Raw genomic sequence first — 23,033 nt, 5'->3', positions numbered from 1 at the left:
AAGAATTAGTGCCATTCAGAAGTACTGAACTTGAACTCCAAAGGAAATGGATTTGAGTCCCAACCCTGTCACTATGGGCCTCAGTCTCTTTATAAGGGGGTTCCGTTACATGAGCTCCTTTCAAGCTCTAAGGGCCCATGAAGTTTGTGCATTTTGTTTGCCTGAGATATTTACTTCTGTGGATTTAGCTTCTTCAGTGTCCTCATCCTTTTAAATTTAACCTTAAATTTAACCTTTTCAATTTAACTATAAGTCAAGAGAGATAGGTGAATTACATTTTTGAAAAATGGCCTGATGACAGAGAGGATGCCTTTGAGCTAGAGGACCTGGCCCAGGCCTGGAAAGCTCATCACCCTTCTGTCAATGGGCCTCATTCAAGAGCCTGAGCTAAAGATGCTCGGCTCTGAAGGGCGAAGGAGTGAGTCAGCAGAAATGAGGGGTAAGAGAAGGTGACACCTGCAGAGTTTAGTTTCCTTGTTCCCAGTTGTTTTTATTCTCATGTTTCCTGTGAGTTGTCTTTCAGAAAGCAAATGAAACTTCTCTGTAAGCTCCAGGGCTATATGGATGACATATAGGTGACAAAAGGGTAACTTTTTCTTGCCAAGAAGCAGACCCATCCATTTCTGGGGTGTCACCATGCCCTCACTAGCTCTGTTGGGGGTCATCAGCATTTCAGGAGGGGCTGTAGAGAAAGAATTTAAGCTCTCCTTGCTTTGGACAGGGGGAATCTCTGTTTTGTGGCAACATAGGGTCTGCCAGCCTGGGAGCTACTCCTTCAAGAGAAAGCCCAAATTCTCCCAATGATCTTCCTGAACTGGTCGGCATCACCCTTAAGACTATGTTTCCTAAATGACCCCTGAACAAGTGACACTGATTTGCTCTGTGGAGTTATCAGGAAGTCATACATCGTACAGTTGGTTTGTCCCAACTGAGACTCAGTGACCAAACTGTGTTGAGAACTATAGCTCACTTGGGAATTTTTTGCTTTGGGTGCAAAAGCTGCAATGCTAGGCAACAATGAGATGGGTAAAATGCAAAGCAAGAGCAGCAGAGGCTGAGGAAAAGCTGGATTTTCATCAGGGCAAATGTAAGGCATAGGTCTTCCCTTAAGGTCTTCCCTTGCCTTAAACTTGGTGCAGAAGTAGGTATCACAGAAGTAGTTCTATTTAACTTCTTTTTCTTGTCCTTGATCTTTACTGTAGACTGTTTCCCCCTGGCTATTAATCGCTGAGAGGCCAGTGGGTTACCAACACTATTACATGCCTACCATCAAGAATGCAAAAGTAAGCCAGACTCATGGTCTTTACTCTTAAGGAACTTGTGTCTAATAGGAGAGGTAAGCATGGAGACTAATATCTCGATGATCATTTCACTAAATAGCTGGAGATTGCTTTAAGATATTCAACCTGGCTGTGTCTAGAATAAGCTAGTTCTTTTCCAGGTCACTGTCCAAACATCCTGTGAATGAGAACCTGTCTTTTGTTTTTCTAGCAAGATGCTCTAGTGGTTAAAAGACTTGGTTCAAGTACTTACGATGCTCTTGTCTTATACTTGTTCAGACCTTTCCTTCGAAATGTCCATGCTAACACATTCATCTTGCCCTTTGTTCTCATACATAGACTTTTACTGGTCAAGTGGCCCTGGTTCCCAACCCAAGAGATGGTGGAGATGTTTCAGAGGATGATAAGAAGGGAGCTGGCTATTTGTCTGAGCCCTTATTCCTTGGCCCATACATATGATTCCCATTCCTTACATTTCTATCTTCTATTCTATTCTAGCTTAACACACTTCTACTCAGGGGTGAAAAGGCATTAACTAATCCTGGATCCCTCTAGCTGCCTGAAAGGCACCCCAGGGCTGACTTTGCTACTGTCTTCTTGCTTGCTTCTCTCTTAGAGGAGCAGCCATAGGTCCCCATAACTCAGATAAGTCAAGGGGTTGGACAGTGAAGCCAAGAAAAATGAGGGGGTGCCTGGGTGGCTCAGTCGGTTGAGTGTCTGACTTCAGCTCAGGTCATAATCTCACAGTTCGTGGGTTTGAGCCCCGCATCGGGCTCTGTGCTGACCTCTTGCTCAGAGCCTGGAGCTTGCTTCAGATTCTGTGTCTCCTTCTCTCTCTGCCCCTCCCCCTCTCACGCTTTGTCTCACTCTGTTTCTCAAAAATAAATAAATGTAATTTTTTTTTAAAGGAAAGAAAGAAAAATGAGCCACACAACAGACATTTATTGAGTAATGACGATATGCAAGAATAGATCATCCTGTCTAGAATGCCTTTCCTTCTTCCATTTTCCTTTCCAGCCAGGGCATAATGGATGATCATTTATCCTTTAGACCTAAGCTCCCTAAGAGTTTTCTCCCTTCATTAAATGATAAGGCTTAAAATGCAGAATGCCTCAAACAACTCATACGTGTGGAGTCACTAATAAGTGTTTTCACATCTTTCTCTAAAAGTCACTTTTGAAGTGGAAGGAAAGGAGGGTAGAGAACAAAGGAAGACAGAAGCTCCTGAAAAGAGTGGAGGAGGGGCCACAAGATGGTCCCTTGGAGGATAGTGGGGAGGCTCAGTAAGGGGAGGCTACAGGTCTCAGAGATCACTCTAGCCAACTTCTTATGTGCTGAAGATGCTTGAAGGTTAAGCCAGACCTTTATCCTGGATATTCAGCACCTAATGCCATTTCATTCCAGGCTAAGGCAGGATGAAAGTACCAAAGTGGGTTGGGACCAGATACAATCAGGCAGAGAAGAAGATGTGAGAGCCCTTGAGATTCCAGGGAGAATGGACTGTTCACCCTCCCAGGATAACTCCCCACATCACGGTGGCCAAGAACTTGGGCTTTGGAGTCAGATGGTCCAGGTTCACATCTTGGCGCTTATGAATTGCATGACCTTGGCAATTTATTTAACCTGAGACTTTTCTGGGTCTCAAATTCCTCACTACTAAAATGGATGTTGTTATAATCATAACTACCTCATAACTGGGTTACAAACCCAGTAAGGATCGCAAAACACAGTTCTGGTGTATAGAAGTCAACCTGGTATTGGGTTGGCTTATTCTGGAGGGAGGAAAATGGGGAGTGAATAGGTTTAGAAGTATAAATTATAAGGGGTGGATTGGGGTGCCTGTGCAAAGAAGGACCTAGGGGTTAGCAGAAGGGGTTGGAAGTAGAGGTGGGGTGTGGGGTTCTTCACCTGATTCCCAAGATGCTCGGAGTAGAGGGAATACTCAAAAGTCTCAGTGACACTCAAGAATACAGTAGTTTTTTAAATAAATAATATGTGGCTAGATAAAGATATGGTCAGAGGAAGTATCTGGATACAGGGTAGGAAACTGGCTGCCTCTGCTCAGGAGTGAGGTTCCTCTGTTCTCTCCCTACTCAGAGTGTGGTCCACACACTGGCTTCGTAGCATCACCTGCAATCTTGTTAGAACGGCAGAATCTGGGGCCCTGCTCCAGACCTACTGAGTCAGAATCTGCCTTTTAGCAAGATCCCCAGGTGATCTGTGGGCACATTACAGCATGAGAAGCACTAATGTTCGCAATCACCCATTTCCGTCCCAAGCTGTTCTCGGGGGGATATGTGAGCTGCTGGGACTTTTAAACTCTTTGTGACAGGATGTGATGCTAAGACCCAGATTACATTTTACGATTTTTTAAAATATTTATTTAGTTTGGAGAGAGAGAGAGACAGAGAACGAGCCGGGGAGGGTCAGAGAGAGAGGAAGACATAGAATCCAAAGCAAGCTCCAGACTCTGTCAGAGCCTGTTGCGGGGCTCGAGCTCACGAGCCGTGAGATCATGACCTAAACCGAAGCCGGACGCTTAACCGGCTGACCCACCCAGGCACCCTGAACCAGATTACCTTTTAAACTTAAATTAACTTTATGCTTTAGTGGGTTCATCTTTAAATGAAGTCTTTCTATATAGACCAACAGCAAGAGGTCACCATACCACCAATATGCCTTGACATATCAAACATTCCTGCCTTGGCATCTATGCACAAGTTAACATCAGCAGTATTCAGTATGAGCTTTTTAAAAAATCACTAGACACAATTTCTCTATTAGTGGATTCATTAGACATTCCCTCATGGATAACTTCTATTAATAGTCTTATTTAAAATTCACCTATTGGGGCGCCTGGGTGGCGCAGTCGGTTAAGCGTCCGACTTCACCCAGGTCACGATCTCGCGGTCCGTGAGTTCGAGCCCCGCGTCGGGCTCTGGGCTGATGGCTCAGAGCCTGGAGCCTGTTTCCGATTCTGTGTCTCCCTCTCTCTCTGCCCCTCGCCCGTTCATGCTCTGTCTCTCTCTGTCCCCAAAATAAATAAACGTTGAAAAAAAAAATTAAAAAAAAAAAATAAAATTCACCTATTGCCACCTGCCAGGGAACACAGGAAGTCAATTCAGTCAACCTCCAGCAACCCTGAAGGGAAACCTTGAGGTCTCCATGCAGCGAATCCCTGAAGGAGCAAAGGCCAAGTAGGCCGTGTTCTTGCTAGGACACACCCCTGCTCTGTGCCTCAGTTTCTCACCTGCAAAATGATCAACATGATTGACAAAAAGAGCTCAATGAACAGCTCTCAGCTCCTGTCTTCCTTCTTCTGGATCTCAGGACATGATTCAACTAAGACCTCAGGTTCTTTTAACTAGAAGCTGGTGCAAACCCAAGCAGGAGCAAGATGAGACCCAGGCCAGGACAGCGGGGCTTAGTGGCTCAAAAGGAAGCTGTGGTCACAAGGAGTGGAAGGGAAATGGAGGAAGCTAAGGAATTTTGCCCTTCTACAAGCTCAGGGTTAGCTCTGATGTTGCCTAAGAGCCCTGAGTTACCTCGAAGTTTACACAGTCCGGTCCATTGGTGACGATGTGTCAGCACCTTGCTTACACTGAATTATGTGCCCAATAGGGGCATTGGCAATGCCTTTTTTAATCTCTTCATTTGCTTGCCATAGAAATTTCCATCAAGTGTCACTCTACCATGCCTGATGGTCAGTCACCCGTGTCTTTATTTCTACCCCTCTATGTTCTCTCAAGCTTCTCTATTAAAAAAAACAAAAAGCCTTTCCAATCTTTGATTAACGTTCTTATTGATTCAAGCAAATACATGAAATAAATGCATGGATCAGAAAGGACCAATTCTATTTGGGATTAGCTAAGATATCCTACCACAGACTTCTAGAATACTAACCCAGTGAACCAATATCAGAATTACAGTTTTAAAAAAGTGCAATTTCCTGAACCCCACCATCTATTTTTTTACGCTGACTGGGTGATTCTGAGACCCAGAGAGATTTCTGACCCACCTCTGCCCATTTATAGATGAGCATGAGGTGGGGAGGCTCCCCTCAGACTCAGGGTCCCATGGCCAGGGATGGCAGAGTGAATGGGGTGCGGGTTTCCTCAGTCACAGGTCTGTGCTTATCTGCATTTCTAAGCCCACATGTTGTGTGTCGAAGAAACAGGAGGCTTATAATGCTGAACCCAAAGAATGAAAAAGTAAAAAGGCAAGCAACATTTTGGTAAGGGGAGCTTCACTGTGGGAGAGTTGTCGTCTGACTGAAAGATGAAGAGAACCGACACATTCCTCTGTCCTTCCCCCCAGGCCCACCCTCAGCCTGCACAGCCTGTCCCCCAAGCCTCACTCACTGTTTTCCAGTTGAGGGAGTGGGAGAAGAGACCAAGAGCCCTCTGTGATTTAACAATTTCAGCAGATTCCAAAGCCAGGAAAATAATTCTCCTTGTAAGCCGCCAGACTCCACTTAGGATTTAACAAAACAAGCATAACAAAACTGAAAACCAGAACTACCAATAACTTGAGCTCAGGACTCCTGAGACGCCCATGGAAAACTTCATGGTCCTCTCGCTCCAGGTGACTGACTGGTCCTGGGGTCTCCCCCCCTGGGAGCTCTTTTCCCCCTTCCATTTCAGCGTTCTCAGCTATGCATGTGACCTCAGACCTCCCCCTGCAGCCCTGCCCCCTCCCAGGACACATCCCACTAGAATGTCCCATTGCCACCTCCGTCAGTGTATTCCAAGCAGAACACAGTCCTTTCCACCAACATGGATCATCTCCCAGTGCCTCCTGTTGGCCAGTGCTTCTATAATGCTTTCCATCTCCTAAGCTTGAAAATTGAAGGGTTTCTAGTTTAGTACTGCTGCACTCTCCGTCTGTGTTCTAGTTTTATTTTGGATTAAGGACAGAAGGAATCATAGTCAAATCTGTAGATGGCATGAAGTTGGGGAAATTAGCAGATATGGGTGTGATGGAATCAAGATGAAAATGCTCACCATAAGCTGTAAAGATCGAAATCAATGTGATTAAATTTAATAGGAATAAAGCTGTGCATTAAGGTAAAAATACAGTCTTACAATACTGTACTATTCCATTTATATGAATTTCAAAAACAAGTTTTGTTTTTGCAAAACATATCTGTGGGGCTAGGAATCAGAATAGTGGTCACCTCTAGCGTTTTAGGATGGAAACTGATGGGAGAGAGACATGAGAGAACTTTCCAGGGTGAAGGCAATGTTTTATATTATGACTGTTGTGTTGATTACAGGAGTGTATTCATTTTTAGGACTTATCTATTGACACTTGAGATCTGCACATTTTATAGTACAGAATTATAACTAAATAATAAATGCTTTGTTTTTTTAAGTTTTTATTTATTTATTTTGAGACAGGGGGAGCATGAAGGAGAGAGAGGGAGAAAGAGAGAATCCCAAGCAGGCTCCACACTGCCAGCACAGAGCCTGATGTGGGGCTCGAACTCAGGAACCATGAAATCACGACCTGAGCCAAAGCTGGACGTTTAACCGACTGAGCCACCTGGGCACCCCCAAAATAAAAATTTTAACATCAGTGGTATAAGTAGAAGATGGGGCCACACACATACTTCAAGCCAGCTGTGAAATGATCTGCTAAAAAAAGCTGGGCACCTTTGCAGTCTGGATGTAGAGAGACAATGAGGGTCTCCTGTTTTCTGTGCTGGCCATTATGGTTCTGTGTGTCACATTTTAAGAGGAACATGAATAGACTGAAAAGCAAGGGCCAGAACTAGAACACCTGTGAGGGAAGACTAGTTGAAGGAATTGGAACATATAGACCCGAAAATAGAAGACTTTAGAGAGTCCAGACAGGTGAATGTCATGTTGAAGAGAAGACTGGTTGGCCCTGAAGAGGGCCAAAGGCAGGTCATGGATGGAAGCTACTGGAGGATAGGTCCTAGTTCAGTTTAAGAAGGCAGATTCTAACAAGTATTACTACCTAAAATGGAATGGGGTACCTTTGATATAGGACTTCTTTCCGAGTACTCAGGCAGAGAACCACCTGTTGGGGATATCATAGCTTCCAGTGTAGACAGCTATGGTTTCCTGAGTATGTGCTGTGTGCCAGGCCCTCTGCTAAATCCTAGAGACAAGATTAAGAATAATAATTTTCCACGGTGCCTGGGTGGCTCAGTCGGTTAAGCGTCTGACTTTGGCTCAGGTCATGATCTCACAGTTCGTGAGTTCCAGCCCCGCGTCAGGCTCTGTGCTGACAGCCCAGAGCCTGGAGCCTGCTTCAGATTCTGTGTCTCCCTCTCTCTCTGCCCCTCTCCTACTCATGCTCTGTCTCTGTCTCTCTCTCAAAAATAAATAAAAACATTTTAAAATTTAAAAAAATATATATGTCAGTGACTTTTAGTATATTCACAGTGATGTGAATATATATTCTTAATTACAAATACCAGATATATGATTGCAAAAGATGGAAGAGTCTCTCCCATTTTGTGAGTTGTCATTTTGCCTGATGGTGTCCTTCGAAGCACAAAAAGTTTTTGTTTTTTTTTTTAATTTTTTTTTCAACGTTTATTTATTTTTGGGACAGAGAGAGACAGAGCATGAACAGGGGAGGGGCAGAGAGAGAGGAAGACACAGAATCGGAAACAGGCTCCAGGCTCTGAGCCATCAGCCCAGAGCCCGACGCGGGGCTCGAACTCAAGTAGGCTCCAGGCTCTGAGCCATCAGCCCAGAGCCCGACGCGGGGCTCGAACTCCCGGACCGCGAGATCGTGACCTGGCTGAAGTCGGACGCTTAACCGACTGCGCCACCCAGGCGCCCCAACACAAAAAGTTTTTAATGTTGGTAGATAAAAAGTTCATTTTATCTATTTTTTTTTCTTTTATTGTTTGTGCTTTTCATGTCCAGGAAAACATCACCTAATCACAGATCAGAAAGATTTACACCTGCATTCTCTTCTAAGAGTTTTAAAGTTGTAGCACTTGAATTTAGGTTTTTAATCCATTTGAGTAAATTTTTTTGTGCGTATGGTGTAAGGTAGCGGTCCAGCTTCATTCTTTGGCATGTGACTGTCCACTTGTCTCAGCATCATTTGTTGAAAAGACTCTTTTTTCCTCCACTGAAATATCTCAGTTTCCTTGTTGGAAATCAATCTGCCACAAATGTGAGGGCCTATTTCTGGACTAGCATTTCTATTCCATTGATCTCTTGTCTACCTTTATGCTAGCACAGTCTTGACTATTGCAGTTTTGTTGTAAGTTTAAAAAAAAACTTTTTAACATTTATTTATTTTTGAGACAGAGAGAGACAGAGCATGAACAGGGGAGGGGCAGAGAGAGAGGGAGACACAGAATCTGAAACAGGCTCCAGGCTCCGAGCTGTCAGCCCAGAGCCCGACGCGGGGCTCGAACTCACGGACCGTGAGATCATGACCTGAGCCGAAGTCGGACGCTTAACCGACCGAGCCACCCAGGCGCCCCTGTTGTAAGTTTTAAACTCTGGAACTGTGGGTCCCCCAACTTTGCTCTTCTTTTTTAAGGTTGTTTTGGCTATTCTGGGTCCCTTGAATTTCCAAATGAAGTTTAAGATCAGTTTGTAGATTTCTGCAAAGAGGTCAGTTGGGGTATTGGTAAAGATTATGTTGAATCTATAGATTAATTTGGGAAGTAGTAACATATTAACATCTTAACAATATTAAGTCTTCCAATTCATGAACATGGGCTATCTTTCCATCTATTTAAGTCTTCTTTAATTTCTTTCAATAACGTTTCGTGGTCTTTAGAATTTAAGCTTTGCACTTCTTTCGTTAACTTTACTCCCGAGTATTTTATTCTTTCTGGTTATTTTCTTAACTTTATTTTTATTTAGGATATATTATTAAAAGTATTTTTTTCTGTTTACATTTACTTTTTTTAAGTGTGGCTTCTAGAAAATTTAAAATTTTATTTCAAATAGTGGCACACATTTTATTTCAAATAGTGCTGTTCTAGAATAAAAAGGCTGAGATTAGAGAAAACAAAGGAACAAGAAACATGACTCTGGAGCTACATTTGTGAAACTGGGTACAGAGCTTTTGCCTATTATGGAAATCACAAGTCTGGAAGAGCTTCTGGTTGCACTCAGAAACAACACATGTAGCCATTTGTCCCTGTTCTGCATGGAGGGGATTTAATCAGCTGTAACCTTCAAGGCCTTCTGTGACTTCTCAGCCCATGGGCCAACGCAGGTAGTAAAAGTGACATTGCCTGAGCCCAGGCTTGAAAAACCAGGAAAAGCATAAGAAAAGAAAGCTCATGAGGACGGTCTCAAATCCCTTCGTATTATATCCAAGAAAAGGAGCAAGAGAGCCTTGCCATTGGCCCTGAAGTTCACTCATCTCTCACCAGTTCTCCTCCACCAGTTGGTACCCACTAAGGAAAATCTTCACCGATCCTCCAGGATTGGTAAGAATGCCCCTTCCACGTATGCCCTTGGTGTTTTGTAACATTTATTACACAGATTTGAAGTTGCCTGCTTATTTTTCTTTCTTCTCTACAGACTATAAGCTTCTCAAGCAGAGAACATACCTTGTTAATCATTGAACCACTAGAATGAAGTGACTGGAATGCTAACTATTGGGTGAGGGGCTGGATGAATGAATGTGTACTATGTTCCTTCTTTCTCTAGGAGAGAATTTGGTTTTTGAGTTTATTTATTTTGAGGGGGGAGGGGCAGAAAGAGAGGGAGAGAGAGAAACCCAAGCAGGCCCCATGCTGCCACTGCAGAGCCCAATGTGGGGCTCGATCTCATGACCTGAGCTGAAATCAAGAGTCAGATGCTTAACCCACTGAGCTGCCCAGGCTCCCCTCGAGGAGAATAATTTTACAGCATTACTTTCTTTTTTTTTTTTTTTTAAGACAGGTGCTGTCTATATAAGTGCATTTTGGTTCAGTGGACAGAATCTTAAATTTGTTGTCAGAAAACTGACCTAGTTCCAGTTCTGAATTTGTTACTGACTAGCTGTGTGACCTTGAATAGTCACTTACCTTCCCTGGACTTGATCCGTCGGCTGTCAGATGAAAGGCTAAACTGGTGAGATTTAAGACTACTCCCAGCCCTAATATTCTGTGAGATGTTAGAAAAAAAAAAAAAGGCTAACTGGCTTTCAGTTGCAGGCTTGCTTCCAGACAAGCAATTCAGTTGAACAGCTGAGATCCCCGACCTTTTGCAGGGGCCTCTGCCTCCTCCCCCTCCTCCGTGTCTTAGCAAATATTAATAGCCAAGGGCCTCACTGAGTGTGGTTTTTAATAGAATCCAATTTCAGTCCATTTAGAGTGGGACTTTTCATGCTGACTTGGTAATTTGAACTCTGTCATGCCTGATGGGCTGAATGCACTTTCCCTGTCTGTGCAGCCTGCTCGGGGCTGGGGGGAGAGGGCAAGTAGGTAAGGATGCAGGGGGCACCTTCACAGAGCAGCTGCAGATCAGCTACTTCCGGCTCACAGCCATTTTTTCTCTCTCCTGCCCTGAGGCATGGGAGTAGGATCCCAGGGCACTGGAAGGAAACAGGCAAGGCCTACTCTCTTTCCTGATGGTCGCCATCCTCTTACAGCCCAGAAGCCACTGGCCTCTGGGTGGAACCACAGGGAGAAAACTGGATTGATCTTTGGATGGGACTGGAAGATACTTGGTTCTGAAAACCAGCAGGATTATTCCAACTGATTGCTGCGCAGTCTCTGATATTTTGGGAGAGGGCATGTGAGAAAGTAAGTGGCTTCCTCTGCACTCCCCTCTACCCCACCCCCACCCCCACCAAGTACGCGTCCTATTTGATTAGAGAGTAATCTGAGAGCCTATTGGGAGTTCCTTCCTTCTAGAGTGCAGTGTGGGAAAATGGAGGATGAACATACCGGTATTAGCCATACCATAACTGAGGAAACCGGGGCTCACAAGGTGGAGGGAAGAAAATGAATGTTTATTCCACGCTTAGCCTGTACTGGTCACTGGGCTAGGAGACGCCTGCTTCTTAATCCTACTGATAACCTTTTAAGGGATATAAAATTATCCCCATATATAGGGGAGGAAAATGAGGATCAGAAAAGTCAAGCAACTGCCCCAAGGTCACACAGCGAGTGGGTGTCACAAGTGGTATTCAAACAAAGCTCCGTGTGTCTGGGTGCTCTGATTTGTCTGCTGGTCTAGCTCACAGCGCTCCTTCACCAGGCGGGTCATTGGAAGCACCTCAGGATATTTTTTAAAAACTACAGTATCCTGAGTGTTATCCCCAGGCGTCTGATTCGATGGGTCTAAGGCAGAGGCTGAGATTATGTATTTTTAAAAAGCTACTTCAAGTGATTCTGATGTTTTGGGAAGCACAGCACTGGGGCGCGTGGCTTCTCTTCCAACCTGAGCCTCCTACAGTTCCTCAGTTTTCAGAAGCACAGATCCAGTCCAGGCCTGCATTTACCCCAAGTAACATTTGCCACTGAATCCATTAACCGTTCATTCCAGGCTCAGGGCTTAGTATTTATCGAGCACTTACTGTGTGCCAGGCATTGTGCTCAGCATTCTGGCTGCAAAGGTGAATAAACCATAGCACCTGTCTTGAGGAACGTGCAGGGAGTGAGCGAGACAAACATCAGTAGGAAGGTCCAATTCTTTGTAGTAAATGCTACCCACAGGTAGGCTTATGTTGCTTTAGAAGTACAGACCACGGGGTCAGGGAAAGCTTTTGAGCAGTGATGCCTTGGTGGAGTCCTATAGGAGTTAGCAAGACAAAGAGGGGATTGGAGGGCTGAGGCATGGCCTACTAGGCAGAAGGAACAGCATGGAAAGGCCCAGAGACTCAAAGCAGTGAGTTTGGAGAATCACAAGGGGCTGTGTGACTGTGGAACATAGGATACTGTTGGAAGAGGACCAGGAGGGGAGCCTGGAAGAGTCAGTGGGAGAAATTACCTAGGGAACCTTGTGTGCTATGCTTAAGATTTTTAAGCTGTGGAATGACATAATCAGACCATGTTCTGGAAGAGGAACTCTCACAGAAATGACAGGGTGGACCGCAGGCAGAAGGAGGTGGCAACAGAGAAACAAATTAGTTGCAGAATTAAGAATTTATGTGTGTCAAAAAGCACCATAAACAAAATTTGAAAGCAAAGCACTTGGAAAGCCTATTTGGGATGTTTCTTGACAAAAATAACATTCTTAATAAAATTACAAATTGGTAATAAAGATAAACATAGCAATATCAAATAAATAGAAAAATCACAAAGAAACAAGTACAAATGGTCAGTAGGCATTTGAAGATGCTATTCACTAATAATTGAAGAAGCGTGAGTTCAAATAACACTGACATACCATTATTTTCCTACCGAACTGGGAAAGGTTTGATAAGCGACAATACCCACTATTAGTGAGGGTGCGGGGAACAGGGCACTCTCAGGTCTGCAAATAGGAGAGTGCAAAGTGTAGAACAAACTTTCTGGAGGGCAGTTGGCAACCTATAACAAAATTCTTAAAGGTAGCCAAGCAATTTCCTTGTTGGATTTTATCCCAAGGAAATGGCCATCGGTGTATGCAAAATTTAGCTACAAGAATGTCTGCTGCAACATTATTTACAGTCAAGATTGAGAACAAATGAAAATAATCGCTATTAGGAGATTGGTTACCAGATGAGAGCCCATCCACATAATGGAGGTGCTGCTGAAAAAGTTGGAGAGACATACAAAAAATGTTTCGTCCATGGTATAGGAAGTGAAGGAGTACAAAGTACAAAACAGTGTGTCTGATGTGCGACCATTTGTGTGTGACAAAAGAATATATACGCACATATTTGAAAATGCATAAGTGTTTTTGGAAGGATATACAGCACAAGTAATTGGAGGGAACTAGATGCTGGCAGACAGGGTGGAAAGATTTACTTCTTGCTGTAGAGCTTTCTGCCCTTTTTGAATTTTGTATCTGTGCATGTATTACATATTCTGAAATAGAAATACACATTTTGAAAAGTAAGTTACTGAAGAGTATATACACTGTACTCCAGTTTTTGTCTTTAAAAAAAGAAACAACCCTGCACGGGCACGTCTACATTTATACCAAAAAGAACTTAACGATGAGTCCAAAAGGATAGCTATGTTTGTCTTGGGTGGTAGGATGACGGGTTGGAGTTTGTCTCCCCCGCCCTCCCTAAATTTTCCACAATACACACGTGAGGCTTTCCTAGCAATAACAAGAAAAGTACAATTCCCCCCCACCCCCCACCCCCAAAGAGTCTATCACAAAAGTCCAAGCAGGATGACGAAGCAGGTCACATCCAGGTTTAGTGCTCCAGGTCTAGTTCAGGGACATCTGCAAACAAAGCATGTGATCACAGTCCCTGCTTGGGGGAGGGATGGGAGAAGGAAGCTGAAGGTCTGCTAAGGTGAATAGACCTGATTTTGCTTACTCGCTCTCTTAAGTCTCTGTTGGACAAACGCACAGCAAACTCAATCCCTCCGCCCCAAACATCGAACAACACCGCCAAGGCAGCTTTTTACTTTGGGATCACTCATCTTTGGGTCACAGTGAATGGACTCCAGGAAGCACGTATGTGTGAATCGCCAGACAATCTGGTTTTCCACATTTCTCTTTAGAAGGATGGCAACAGTCTTATCCCCACCTGTCCAGCCCTGCCCCAACTTACTGGATGAGGCAAGACCCTCTCTCCTGCTCCATGTTGGAGCAGTTAAGTCCAAATCCTTCCTGATGGCACGAGGGAGCAAAGGATGACCGTGCTGGTTGGAACTGGTTCTTCAGTCCACCTCTGACCTCATCCTCAACCTTCAGACCCTGACAAGCAGTTGGCCAACTCACAAGCCTTCCGGGCTGGAAGCTTGGGAACAGGGGAGTTTTTACACACGTGCCTATGTTGCGTATGCTGCGGGATGGCTCTAATCTGGGAACATGTGAAACCACTCTGGAAGAAGAGGGCAGAGGCAAGGATATGGTAGGCGTGGGGGAGAATGTGGCAGCTTCTCCTCCTCCCCAGAGGTGAGCTACCGGCAAGCAACTGCGAACCCCCCCTAGAGATTCCTAGCACCTTCTCGAACCCTGGCCGGAAGCCTTTCAGGAGCTGTGTGAATATAACCTGGGCTTCTGGCTCCGGGGCCCCTCAGCGGTGATTAGATCCTTTAGTGGTAGAGCCTCTGATTACACAAGTAACCCATAATTACCTTTGTGTTTCCTTTCAATCTCTACCTGTAATTGTGAATCTTCCCCGATGGCTGGGGGAATGCTAGGTGGGTTGGGATATGTGCTGACATCAGAAAATAGAATGAACGATACGCAGAAATAACTGCTAGGTCTCAGATGTCTTTTCCTGGCCCGTCCCCACCCGGACCACTGGGGAGCCTAGTGTTAGGAACCTTTTTTTAACCTTGAGCTAAATACAAGAGGCAGCCCACGTGTGGTACCTACTATACCATTGGCACAGTCAAGGCTTTTCAACCTAATACACACTGTCCTGCTCTCGACTGGTTGTAACCGCTCAATATAACACTTTGTAGAGCACCTATTACCGACTACAGAGTAGTTAGTAGCTAGAGCTCTGGAGTCAGACAGACCTGGTTCAAATCCTAGCTATGCCCCTTGAGGCCATGTAACCTTGGGATAGTTACTGTGTCTGGTTTTCAGTTTCCTTCTCCACCTAATGGAAATAGTGTCTCGTGGGGTAACTGCATGAAAGAAATGAGATTATACATGTAAAGATCTGAGGACAGTGCATTTAATAAATGCTAACTATTAACATTATTGCATCTGTATATATTTTAATTTGTACAATATTGTCTCACTAGTCACACAAAAAAATACACGAAAGTGCTTTGAAAAATTTAAAGCATCATATAAATTAAAGGTGTCAGTGGTGATCATCTCATAGGAGTATTTCTCAACTCTTCCACCTCCTTAAAGACTGGGACTACATCCTATGTCCCACAGTGTATTGCACGACGATGGGCAAACAGTAAGCCCTCAGTAAATGCTTCTTATTTGACTGGAGCAACATGGCATAGCGTAAAGAGCGTCGATATCGGGAGACTAGGCTGGGATAAAATTCGTTTAAGGCAGGAGGGAGCCAGTCTGCAGTCATAATTTATTCATTCAACAAATATTTGTTGAACACATTCTATGTGCTAGATATTGAGTCCAGATAATTTCATCACAAGGAGGCCGTGCAAGTTCCCACAAAGCCAAGTCCCTGGGCAGTCTCCACGACACCAGCCCACTCTACTGCACAAAGGCGGCGGCCCACATTGTTCACCACCGGACAAACGGCCCATTGCTGTGGGGGAAGCCAGTCCTGCCCGGCTGGAAGTAGCTCTGAGAGCTGGGGGAGGGAGGGACAGTGAGAGAGTGGGCCGCTCCCAACAGAAATGACAGGAACTGCTGCCCGTTAATGTATCTTTATTTACACTCGGTCCACAGTTCGATCCCCAGTCCATACAATGCTCCTTCCCCTAGACGTCAGCTCCCCTCCCCTCCGTCACCTATGCGGTCGGCCCCGGGCCCACTTCACCCTGCCCCTCTGCTGTCACAGCTGCCTGCTGGGTGGGAGTATGGCAGAATGGTATGTGTGGTCACCAGAGGGCACTGAGAGTGGGCTTCAGTGGCATGTGAAACCTGGCAGAGTCTCAGATCCCCAAGGCGGGGGAGAGAAGAAAGCCGAGACAACAAGTGAGGGAGGGAGGCAGGGGCTGAGGTTACGGGGGGTCGGGGTGGGGAATCCAGTGTACAAATTCAGGGTCTGTTGGCTTAACCGATGCTTCTGGTGTTTGTCTCATCCCCGCATTCGACACGGTTGCCTGGAGATGCTCTGGCGTGTCGGGAAAGCGTGGAGGGGTCCAGCCCGTGGTCTCCGTGCCTGCTGCCTCTGGGACGGTACACCTACCAGGCTCTGCCTCCGTCAGAAGCACTGGCCAAAGTCAAGGCTGCAACAGCATTCCCAGCCCGTAAGAGTCCTCTCCAGCTGTCCCCGAAGAAGTGAGGTCCCTCTCAGTAGCTGACCTACTAGAGAGGGGGACTCTCCATTGCGGGCAACCGACCAGATTCCCAAACTGTGTGTCTCCTTCTCTTCACACCGGGAGCAGACAGATTGTGGAGGAGTAGCAGGAGGAAGGAGGGGGAGCCGGAAGAAGTGGGGAGAAGGGAACAAAACCCAGGAGGGGCTCTTCATCGGGCTCTTCGCCTGAAGTCCCAGGTCTGGCGCAGGTGCAGCTCTAGGGAGGTGCTCTGGTTACATGGCTTCCTTCTCTCTCTGGGAACACCTGCTGAGTTTCATCTCTGTCAGCTGGATATACCGGATCACGTTGGTGTCTGCGAGGACAAAAGCACACCTTAGGGAACGCGTGGTGGGGGAACTGTGGGGTCTCTACGCAGGTTCAGGTCAAAGCTGCGTCTGCAGATCACGGAGCCTGAGGGGGCGACCAGGAGTCCGGCCTCCCCTCCACCGCCCCTACCAAATGTGGACGGGTCACTGGGACCCAGGGGGCAGATGGGAAGGAGAGGAGAGCGGGGGACTCCCTCCACTTACTCCCAGGCAGCAGCAGATCCCAGTGGTGCTGAGTCAGCACAGCTGGTGGAGACTCTGGAGTTTCACCTCAGGCAAGTTACCAACTTCTCTGAGCCTCATGTCTCATCCGCAGGAAACAGCCTCCATTTTTCAAATGCCTACTTTGGGCCATGCTTGCTACCTTCATTATCCATTTAACCCTCATTACAATCATCTCGAGTACCTGGCATCATCCTCACCGTGACAAAAGGGAGAGCTGAGCCCTGGAGAGATTAAGACGCCCAAGGAGACGCGCGGTAAGTGGTGCACCTGACTCGGCAGCCTGCCTCCCCTGGGGATCATGGTGCCTTCTTCATAAAATTGTTGCGAGGACCAAAATAGGTAAGTCTAAAAGCGCTTCCAATGAGCGATACATATTGAGGGAATGTAAATGTTTTCCAATCGAAGAGTTTAAAATGACTCTGCTTCATTGTCTTATATTTGTCTTGATCAGTAAGGTCAGGCACCACCTCGCCACAAATGGGGCATTCCCCGCCCCCCCCCCCCCCCCGCCAATGTCAGGCATTGAATTAGTGACTGGGGCATGGCAGGGAACAGCCACCTAGCTCTACGCGCACCGCGATACAAGGGCTTCGGGGCTGCCTGGGATGCGACACTTCAGGAAGCAGAAATGGATGTCGTCTACTACTCAAAAATGCCAGCGGTAGCATCTAGAACGGTGCTGGCATATAGAAGCGTCCAAGAAAATTCTGTGAAACGAGTCCTTCGTCCTCACGTCTCCCTTAGTCTGCGCTATAGAACACAATTCATATGCAGAAAACAAATCAACAGCACATAAAAGGAAAGACATGGGTGTTCTTTCGAACCATGGGGAGAAAAGTATACATTTGGATGTTGGCAAACTGGTCCTGAGGTTCTTAAAGTCTTTTTGAAGGAGAATCACATTTTTTAAAAAATCAGCCACGTGAACAACCATGGCAACATCAAGTCAAACTCAAGGCAAACATAGTAATGCCACCGGTTACCTCCTCAAAGAGGCTCTTCCTGACGACCCGGCCTAAAACAGCACCCCCTTTACTCCTGATTCTTTTACGCTGCTTTATTGTCTTCCTAGCACTTACCACTACTAAATATTACATTATCTGTCCATCTGTTTACTGTCCATCTTCCTCTGTCATAACGTAAGAAACTCCTTGAAGGTAGCAGCTTCCTTTGGTTCGCTATCTACGCAATACTTCCTGACCCATTGGACCCGCTCAATAAATATCTGTGGAATGAATGCATGGCTGAGCTGGTGGATATGAATTTAAGTGGGTGGTCCAGGTAATGCAGGTTCTAAGAAACGGCACTTGACCAGAGAAGTCAGAGCACACTTCCCGTAAGATGCCGAGCCTAGCGCCAAAGAGCATCCATTCGTATTCTGTCTCGTCAAGTGGAGCGTGAGATCCTCACAAGGTGGGACTATACCTTCTCAGTCACATCCCTGGCGCCCAGCACAAACTGTGGCATGCACTAAAAATTCAGTATGTATTTATTGAGTAAGTGAAAAGAGCCGGATCCTGGGTTGGAAAAAAAAACAAAAACAAAGAATTCCATATTCTATTTGAAAGAGGTGCCCAAGCTCCCTGGAACCCAGACCCCAGGCAAACGCACGGACTGTTTACTCTCCTCATTCCAGGTCCTGGCCCACACTGGGCTGTGCTAGCAAGGGAGCTGAGCACCGCCAGGAGAAGGCCTCAGGAGCTGCCAGCGGGGCTGACTGTAAGAAAACAAAGCAACTGTCGCCTTCCTTACCTGTCGGCTGTCGGGTCCTTGCTTCTTTCAGGTAGTAGAGGGCTTTGTCATAGTCTCCAAGGTGGTAGAAGGCCACACCAGACCGGTAAAGGGCCTTGAAGTTCTCTCCTTCTTTCTTCAGGACTTTGAGGCAATACTCTTTGACTCGCTCATAGTTCACCAGCTCGGCCTGGAGGAGGCAGGCTACAGAGGGAGAGAGAAAGGAAGGGAAAAGTTATCAACACAGCAGACTCAGAATGTCTCTCTTTGGTTCTTTCTCCCTGCCCAGAAAAGGTTTAGTCGCGTTGGGGCTTCACATGGGATTTGTCATCAAATAATCCAGGGTCCTCGGACTCAGTTTCATGACCAGCAAGCTGTGTGACCTTAAGTGAGTTACCTGGCGTGGCATTATGGGTCGAATTGTGTCCCCTCCAAAAAGATATGTTGGAGTCCTATTCTAACTCCCAGTACATAAGAATGTGACTTATTCGGAAATAGGGCCTTTACAAAAAAGGTAATCAAGTTAAAGTAAGGTCGTTGGAGTGGGTCCTAATCCAATATGACTGGAGTCTTCATAAAAAAACACACTATAGACTGAATGTCTATGTTCCCCCCCCCAAATTTGTATGTTGAAAACCAGTCCCCGGTGAGATGGTATTTGGAGGTGGCTAAGTCATGAGGGTGGAACCCTCATGACTGGAATTAGTGCTCTTAGAAGAGACCTTAGAGAGCTCCCTTGCCCCTTCTGCCACGTGAGGACACGGCGAGAGGATGGCCGTCTGTGAACTAGGAAGCAGACTCTCACCAGACACCAGATCTACTACCTTGATCTTGGACTTCCCAGCCTTCAGAACTGTGAGGAATAATTGTGTTGTTAGAGCCACCTGGTCCATGCTATTGTTACAGCAGCCCAAACAGACTAAGACAAGGGGCAAACACAGAAACACAGAGACAGAAACACACGGAGCTCAGATGACATGAAGCGACACAGGGAAAACATGGCCATCTATTAGCCAAGGAATGCTTGAGGTCACCAGAAAGTAGGAGAGAAGCATGGGGCAGATTCTCCCTCACAGCCCTCACCTTGATCTGGAACTCTGACGTGAGAAATTTCCATCGTTTAAGCCGCCAGCTTACGAGACTTTTGTTGTGACAGCCCTAGGAATAAGCTCCAAGAAGCAATAACAATACTAACTGTGGCTAATACTTGTCAAGTGCTCACCTTGTGCGGGGCGCTTGTGTCACTGCTTGTATTCCCTGACATGATCCTCGGGATACCACGAGGTAGGTCCTACTCTTCTTCCCATTTTACAGATGAGGAAGCTGAGGCCCAGAAAGATCAGGTCATTTCCCAAGGTCACATAACATGAGAGAGGCAAGGCTGAAATTTAAATCTAAGCTGCCAGGCTCCACAGCCCAAGTTCTTTATTGAGTTGGTGAGGGGATTTTCTAAAATAATGGCCATAAAGTATTTAACACAGGGCTTGGTACACAGTAAGTACCCAAGGTGTTATTTAATATTCTTACAATTCTTTTCAACCCTGCACCCCTTCAGGGACAACTGCCTCTGACTTTCTTCAAGTTCCCTTTCATACGAGTTTGTCTTTGCAGTTCCTAGGAGCAGGGACCTTTTGATGGGCCAGTGCCCAGCCTGTACAGGGCACACCTCTGGGCCCGCGAGGCCCCGTGTCCCTGCTGAGGCTGGCAGGTACCCATGGTAGGGCCCGTTCCTATTCTCTATCAGCCATCTCTGAGTAAATCATCCCTCCTTGAAACTTTCTCTCACCAGAAATCAGCCAGAGGGCCAGGGTCAGGGTCAGGGTCAGGGTCAGGAAGCGCGTGAGAACCTGGAGAGTGATGCCCTCTTTCCTCGAGTGCCCAGGGGCCTCCCTGCCTCACCCTACTCCCAGCCCTGCTGAGCTAGCTACCTCCCCCTCCGTGCGATCACTCAAATGTTTAGTAGGCAGTGAGCAAAGATTGTCTTACACATGACGGAGGGATTGCCAAAAAATGGGATGCAGGGCGGGGGGAAAGACACCTGTCTGCTTCTTTGAAGTGAATAAAGAGAGAATAAAAAGAGACGTAGGAAACAAAAGTGCTCTTCCCGCCAAGACCAGACTGGGTGGTGGTGAGAGAATGCGGACCTCCAGGCCTTGTGCTCCCATTTATCGTACATGAGACGAAGCATTGTCTCTTTGGGATGGAGACAAGTCAGTGATTTAAATCTTCAGGGGTCTAACTTCAGCTGTTTTGATCCTTTAAACAAACTCCCAGGGGTCAGAATTGCTGAGTAGGAGACCTAAAGCCCTTTCACTGGGCATTCTGGGCAAAAATAAAACCCCAAAGCAAAAAAACCACATCCCTCTTGTAGGCTGAGGGGGAGGGGCACCACACAGTCTCTCTCAGGTTGAAGGTGTGAGAACCAGGAAGTGGAAAGAGAGTCAGCCTAGATCTAGAAACTGACCCATCAGGTTCCACAGGCCCCCCGGGGCAGAAAGCCAAAGGAGTTGACAGAAGTGACAGGCCTGCTAGTCCCTTGGGAGTGGGCGGCTTGGGTCACAGAGAACCAGGATGGCTGGTGGCCAGGGGTCCATCTGGCGGAGCTCCTGCCACCAGCCTCCTCCTCTCCTCCATCAGCTGTGGGGACCCCTGTTGGAGTCCGCCCTGCTGCTCACAGGGCTCTGTGGACAGGGAGGGGTTTCTCTCAAGGGGGTTCCTGTGCATGGCTACCCGTGTGGGACTCGGCTCCCACACCTGCTCCCAGAGCTAAAGGATGTCCTGTCTGGGCTCCCACGTGCCTCATTTGGCATCCTCACTGCCCGGGCGGGGCCGCCCTCTTCCCATCTAGCCGTCCATCTTCAGATGGACACTTCTGTTTGCTGACCTGAGCAGCGTAGGAAGTGGACCTTTGTCTCTTTTAAAAACAGCTTTTGAATGTCTAAAATGAGGGTGGGGTGTTGGGGAAAGGAAGCAAAGAGGGCTGGGAATGGAAAAGATCCTCCGCCTCCGGGGCAAAAGGAAGGATAGCAATCAAATTCTGGGAATCGTTCCGTGCAAATGTTGCAAATTCCCCTGCAGAGCCAGATCCGGTGGGAACTGTGATACCTGACTGTGGACCAGGGTTCAGACCGGGTGGGAGGTGGGGCCAGGCTGGTAAGGGGGTGGGGCCCCAGCTGGCACCACAGGCGGAGCCCAGGAAGACAGAGAAAGCTAGACTTGGGTCTCAATGGGCTGCCGTCTGAAGGCTGGCCAGAGAGGTGGGATCCAGAGGAGAAACCTGGGGTGCCAGGCCAGAGCTCTTAAGAGGGTCCAGGAGGGAGAGGGAAAGAGGCAGTCTGGAAAGCTGCCTGCAGCCCTACCTATAGGTGATTTTTAGTACCCCTCTAGTTGGGTGGGGAGCTATTTAGGGTTCATATAACCAGCCCAAGGGAGAGGTAAGAGGGGATGTTTGTAGGCACACTCTAAGGAGTGGAGAGAGTTCAGGAGAGGTTGATCGGCAGTCTCCTGATGTTCCTTCCACGTCGCTATGCCCACCACCCAGGGCCTGGGGATTATGGTGGACTTTTAGAATGGGTCACGTCATCCCATGGCCCTTTCTTCCTCTTAGTGGTTAATCCCTTACCCCATGTCAGAGATGGCGCTCAGTACCTTACGTATACCACACCTTTTCATCTTCACGGTAACCATGAAGCAGGTTCTATTTTTATGCTTCTTTTACAAATGATGAAACCCAGTTCCAGAGAAATTAAGTAACTTACTGAAAGTCACTCAACTAGGAGGTGGTAGAATTATGATATTTACCCACTTCTGCCAGGATCCCCAGACTGTGCTCTTGACCATGGGTATCTGTGGGTCTGTGTTTGAAGCCCTCCAAAACCCAAGTAAGCCCTGGTAAAAGCCACGTCACCTGCGTAAACCACCTTTCTCTGTGTGGTAGGGTCAATAAGGCAAAAAGCAATCCCTAACTGCACTGGGCACTGGGATCAGTAGTGAACCAAACACCTACTCTGTCCTGGAGCTAATGGGCTGGTGGGGAAGGCACGGGTTCCATGATCTCAGATACTCCCATGTGCCAAGATGGAGAAGGAGAAGGGAAGAGTGGGAACACACTGAGGGGGAAGGGACCTCAACCAATATACAGTATCATGGGAGGACTTCATGGAAGAAGTGGTATTTAAGTGAAGCTCTGAAGACTGATTGTTCCTCAACTTAGCACTAAAACATCTTAGGCTGGATAATTTTCTGTCGTGGGGGAATGCCCTGCCCGTTGTATGATGTTTAGCAACATCCCTGGCTTCTACCCACTGGATGCCAGTTGTGAGAACAAAACAATGTCTCCAGATATTGCAAAATGTCCTGTGGGGGGTAAAATTCCCCTCTGTTGGAGAACCAGTGATCTCAGTGGTGGAAAGGAGAAAACGCTTTCTAGGCAGAATCTTTTTCTTTTTCTTTTCTTTCTAGGCA

At 46.7% G+C, this 23,033-nt stretch overlaps 1 protein-coding gene across 1 annotated transcript in view; it reads right to left on the bottom strand.

Moving 5' to 3' along the window:
* Nucleotides 1-12,347: 12,347 nt before the first annotated feature.
* The window catches only part of TTC9 (tetratricopeptide repeat domain 9), a 42,175-nt gene continuing 31,489 nt past the window's right edge, over nucleotides 12,348-23,033 (bottom strand). Inside the window, exons 4-5 of the mRNA XM_040478430.1 lie at nucleotides 18,591-18,773; nucleotides 12,348-16,600 (exon numbers count right to left, since the gene is read on the bottom strand). Of these exons, the coding sequence (XP_040334364.1) occupies nucleotides 16,521-16,600; nucleotides 18,591-18,773 (263 nt within the window). The 3' untranslated portion in view covers nucleotides 12,348-16,520. The remainder of the gene's footprint in view (nucleotides 16,601-18,590; nucleotides 18,774-23,033) is intronic.

This window comes from Herpailurus yagouaroundi, unplaced genomic scaffold, assembly GCF_014898765.1.
Source record: "Herpailurus yagouaroundi ecotype Mexico unplaced genomic scaffold, PumYag 141, whole genome shotgun sequence".
Lineage (NCBI taxonomy): Eukaryota > Metazoa > Chordata > Mammalia > Carnivora > Felidae > Herpailurus > Herpailurus yagouaroundi.
The sequence above is the reverse complement of the archived record's forward strand: the minus strand, read 5'-3'. Positions and strand labels throughout refer to the sequence as shown.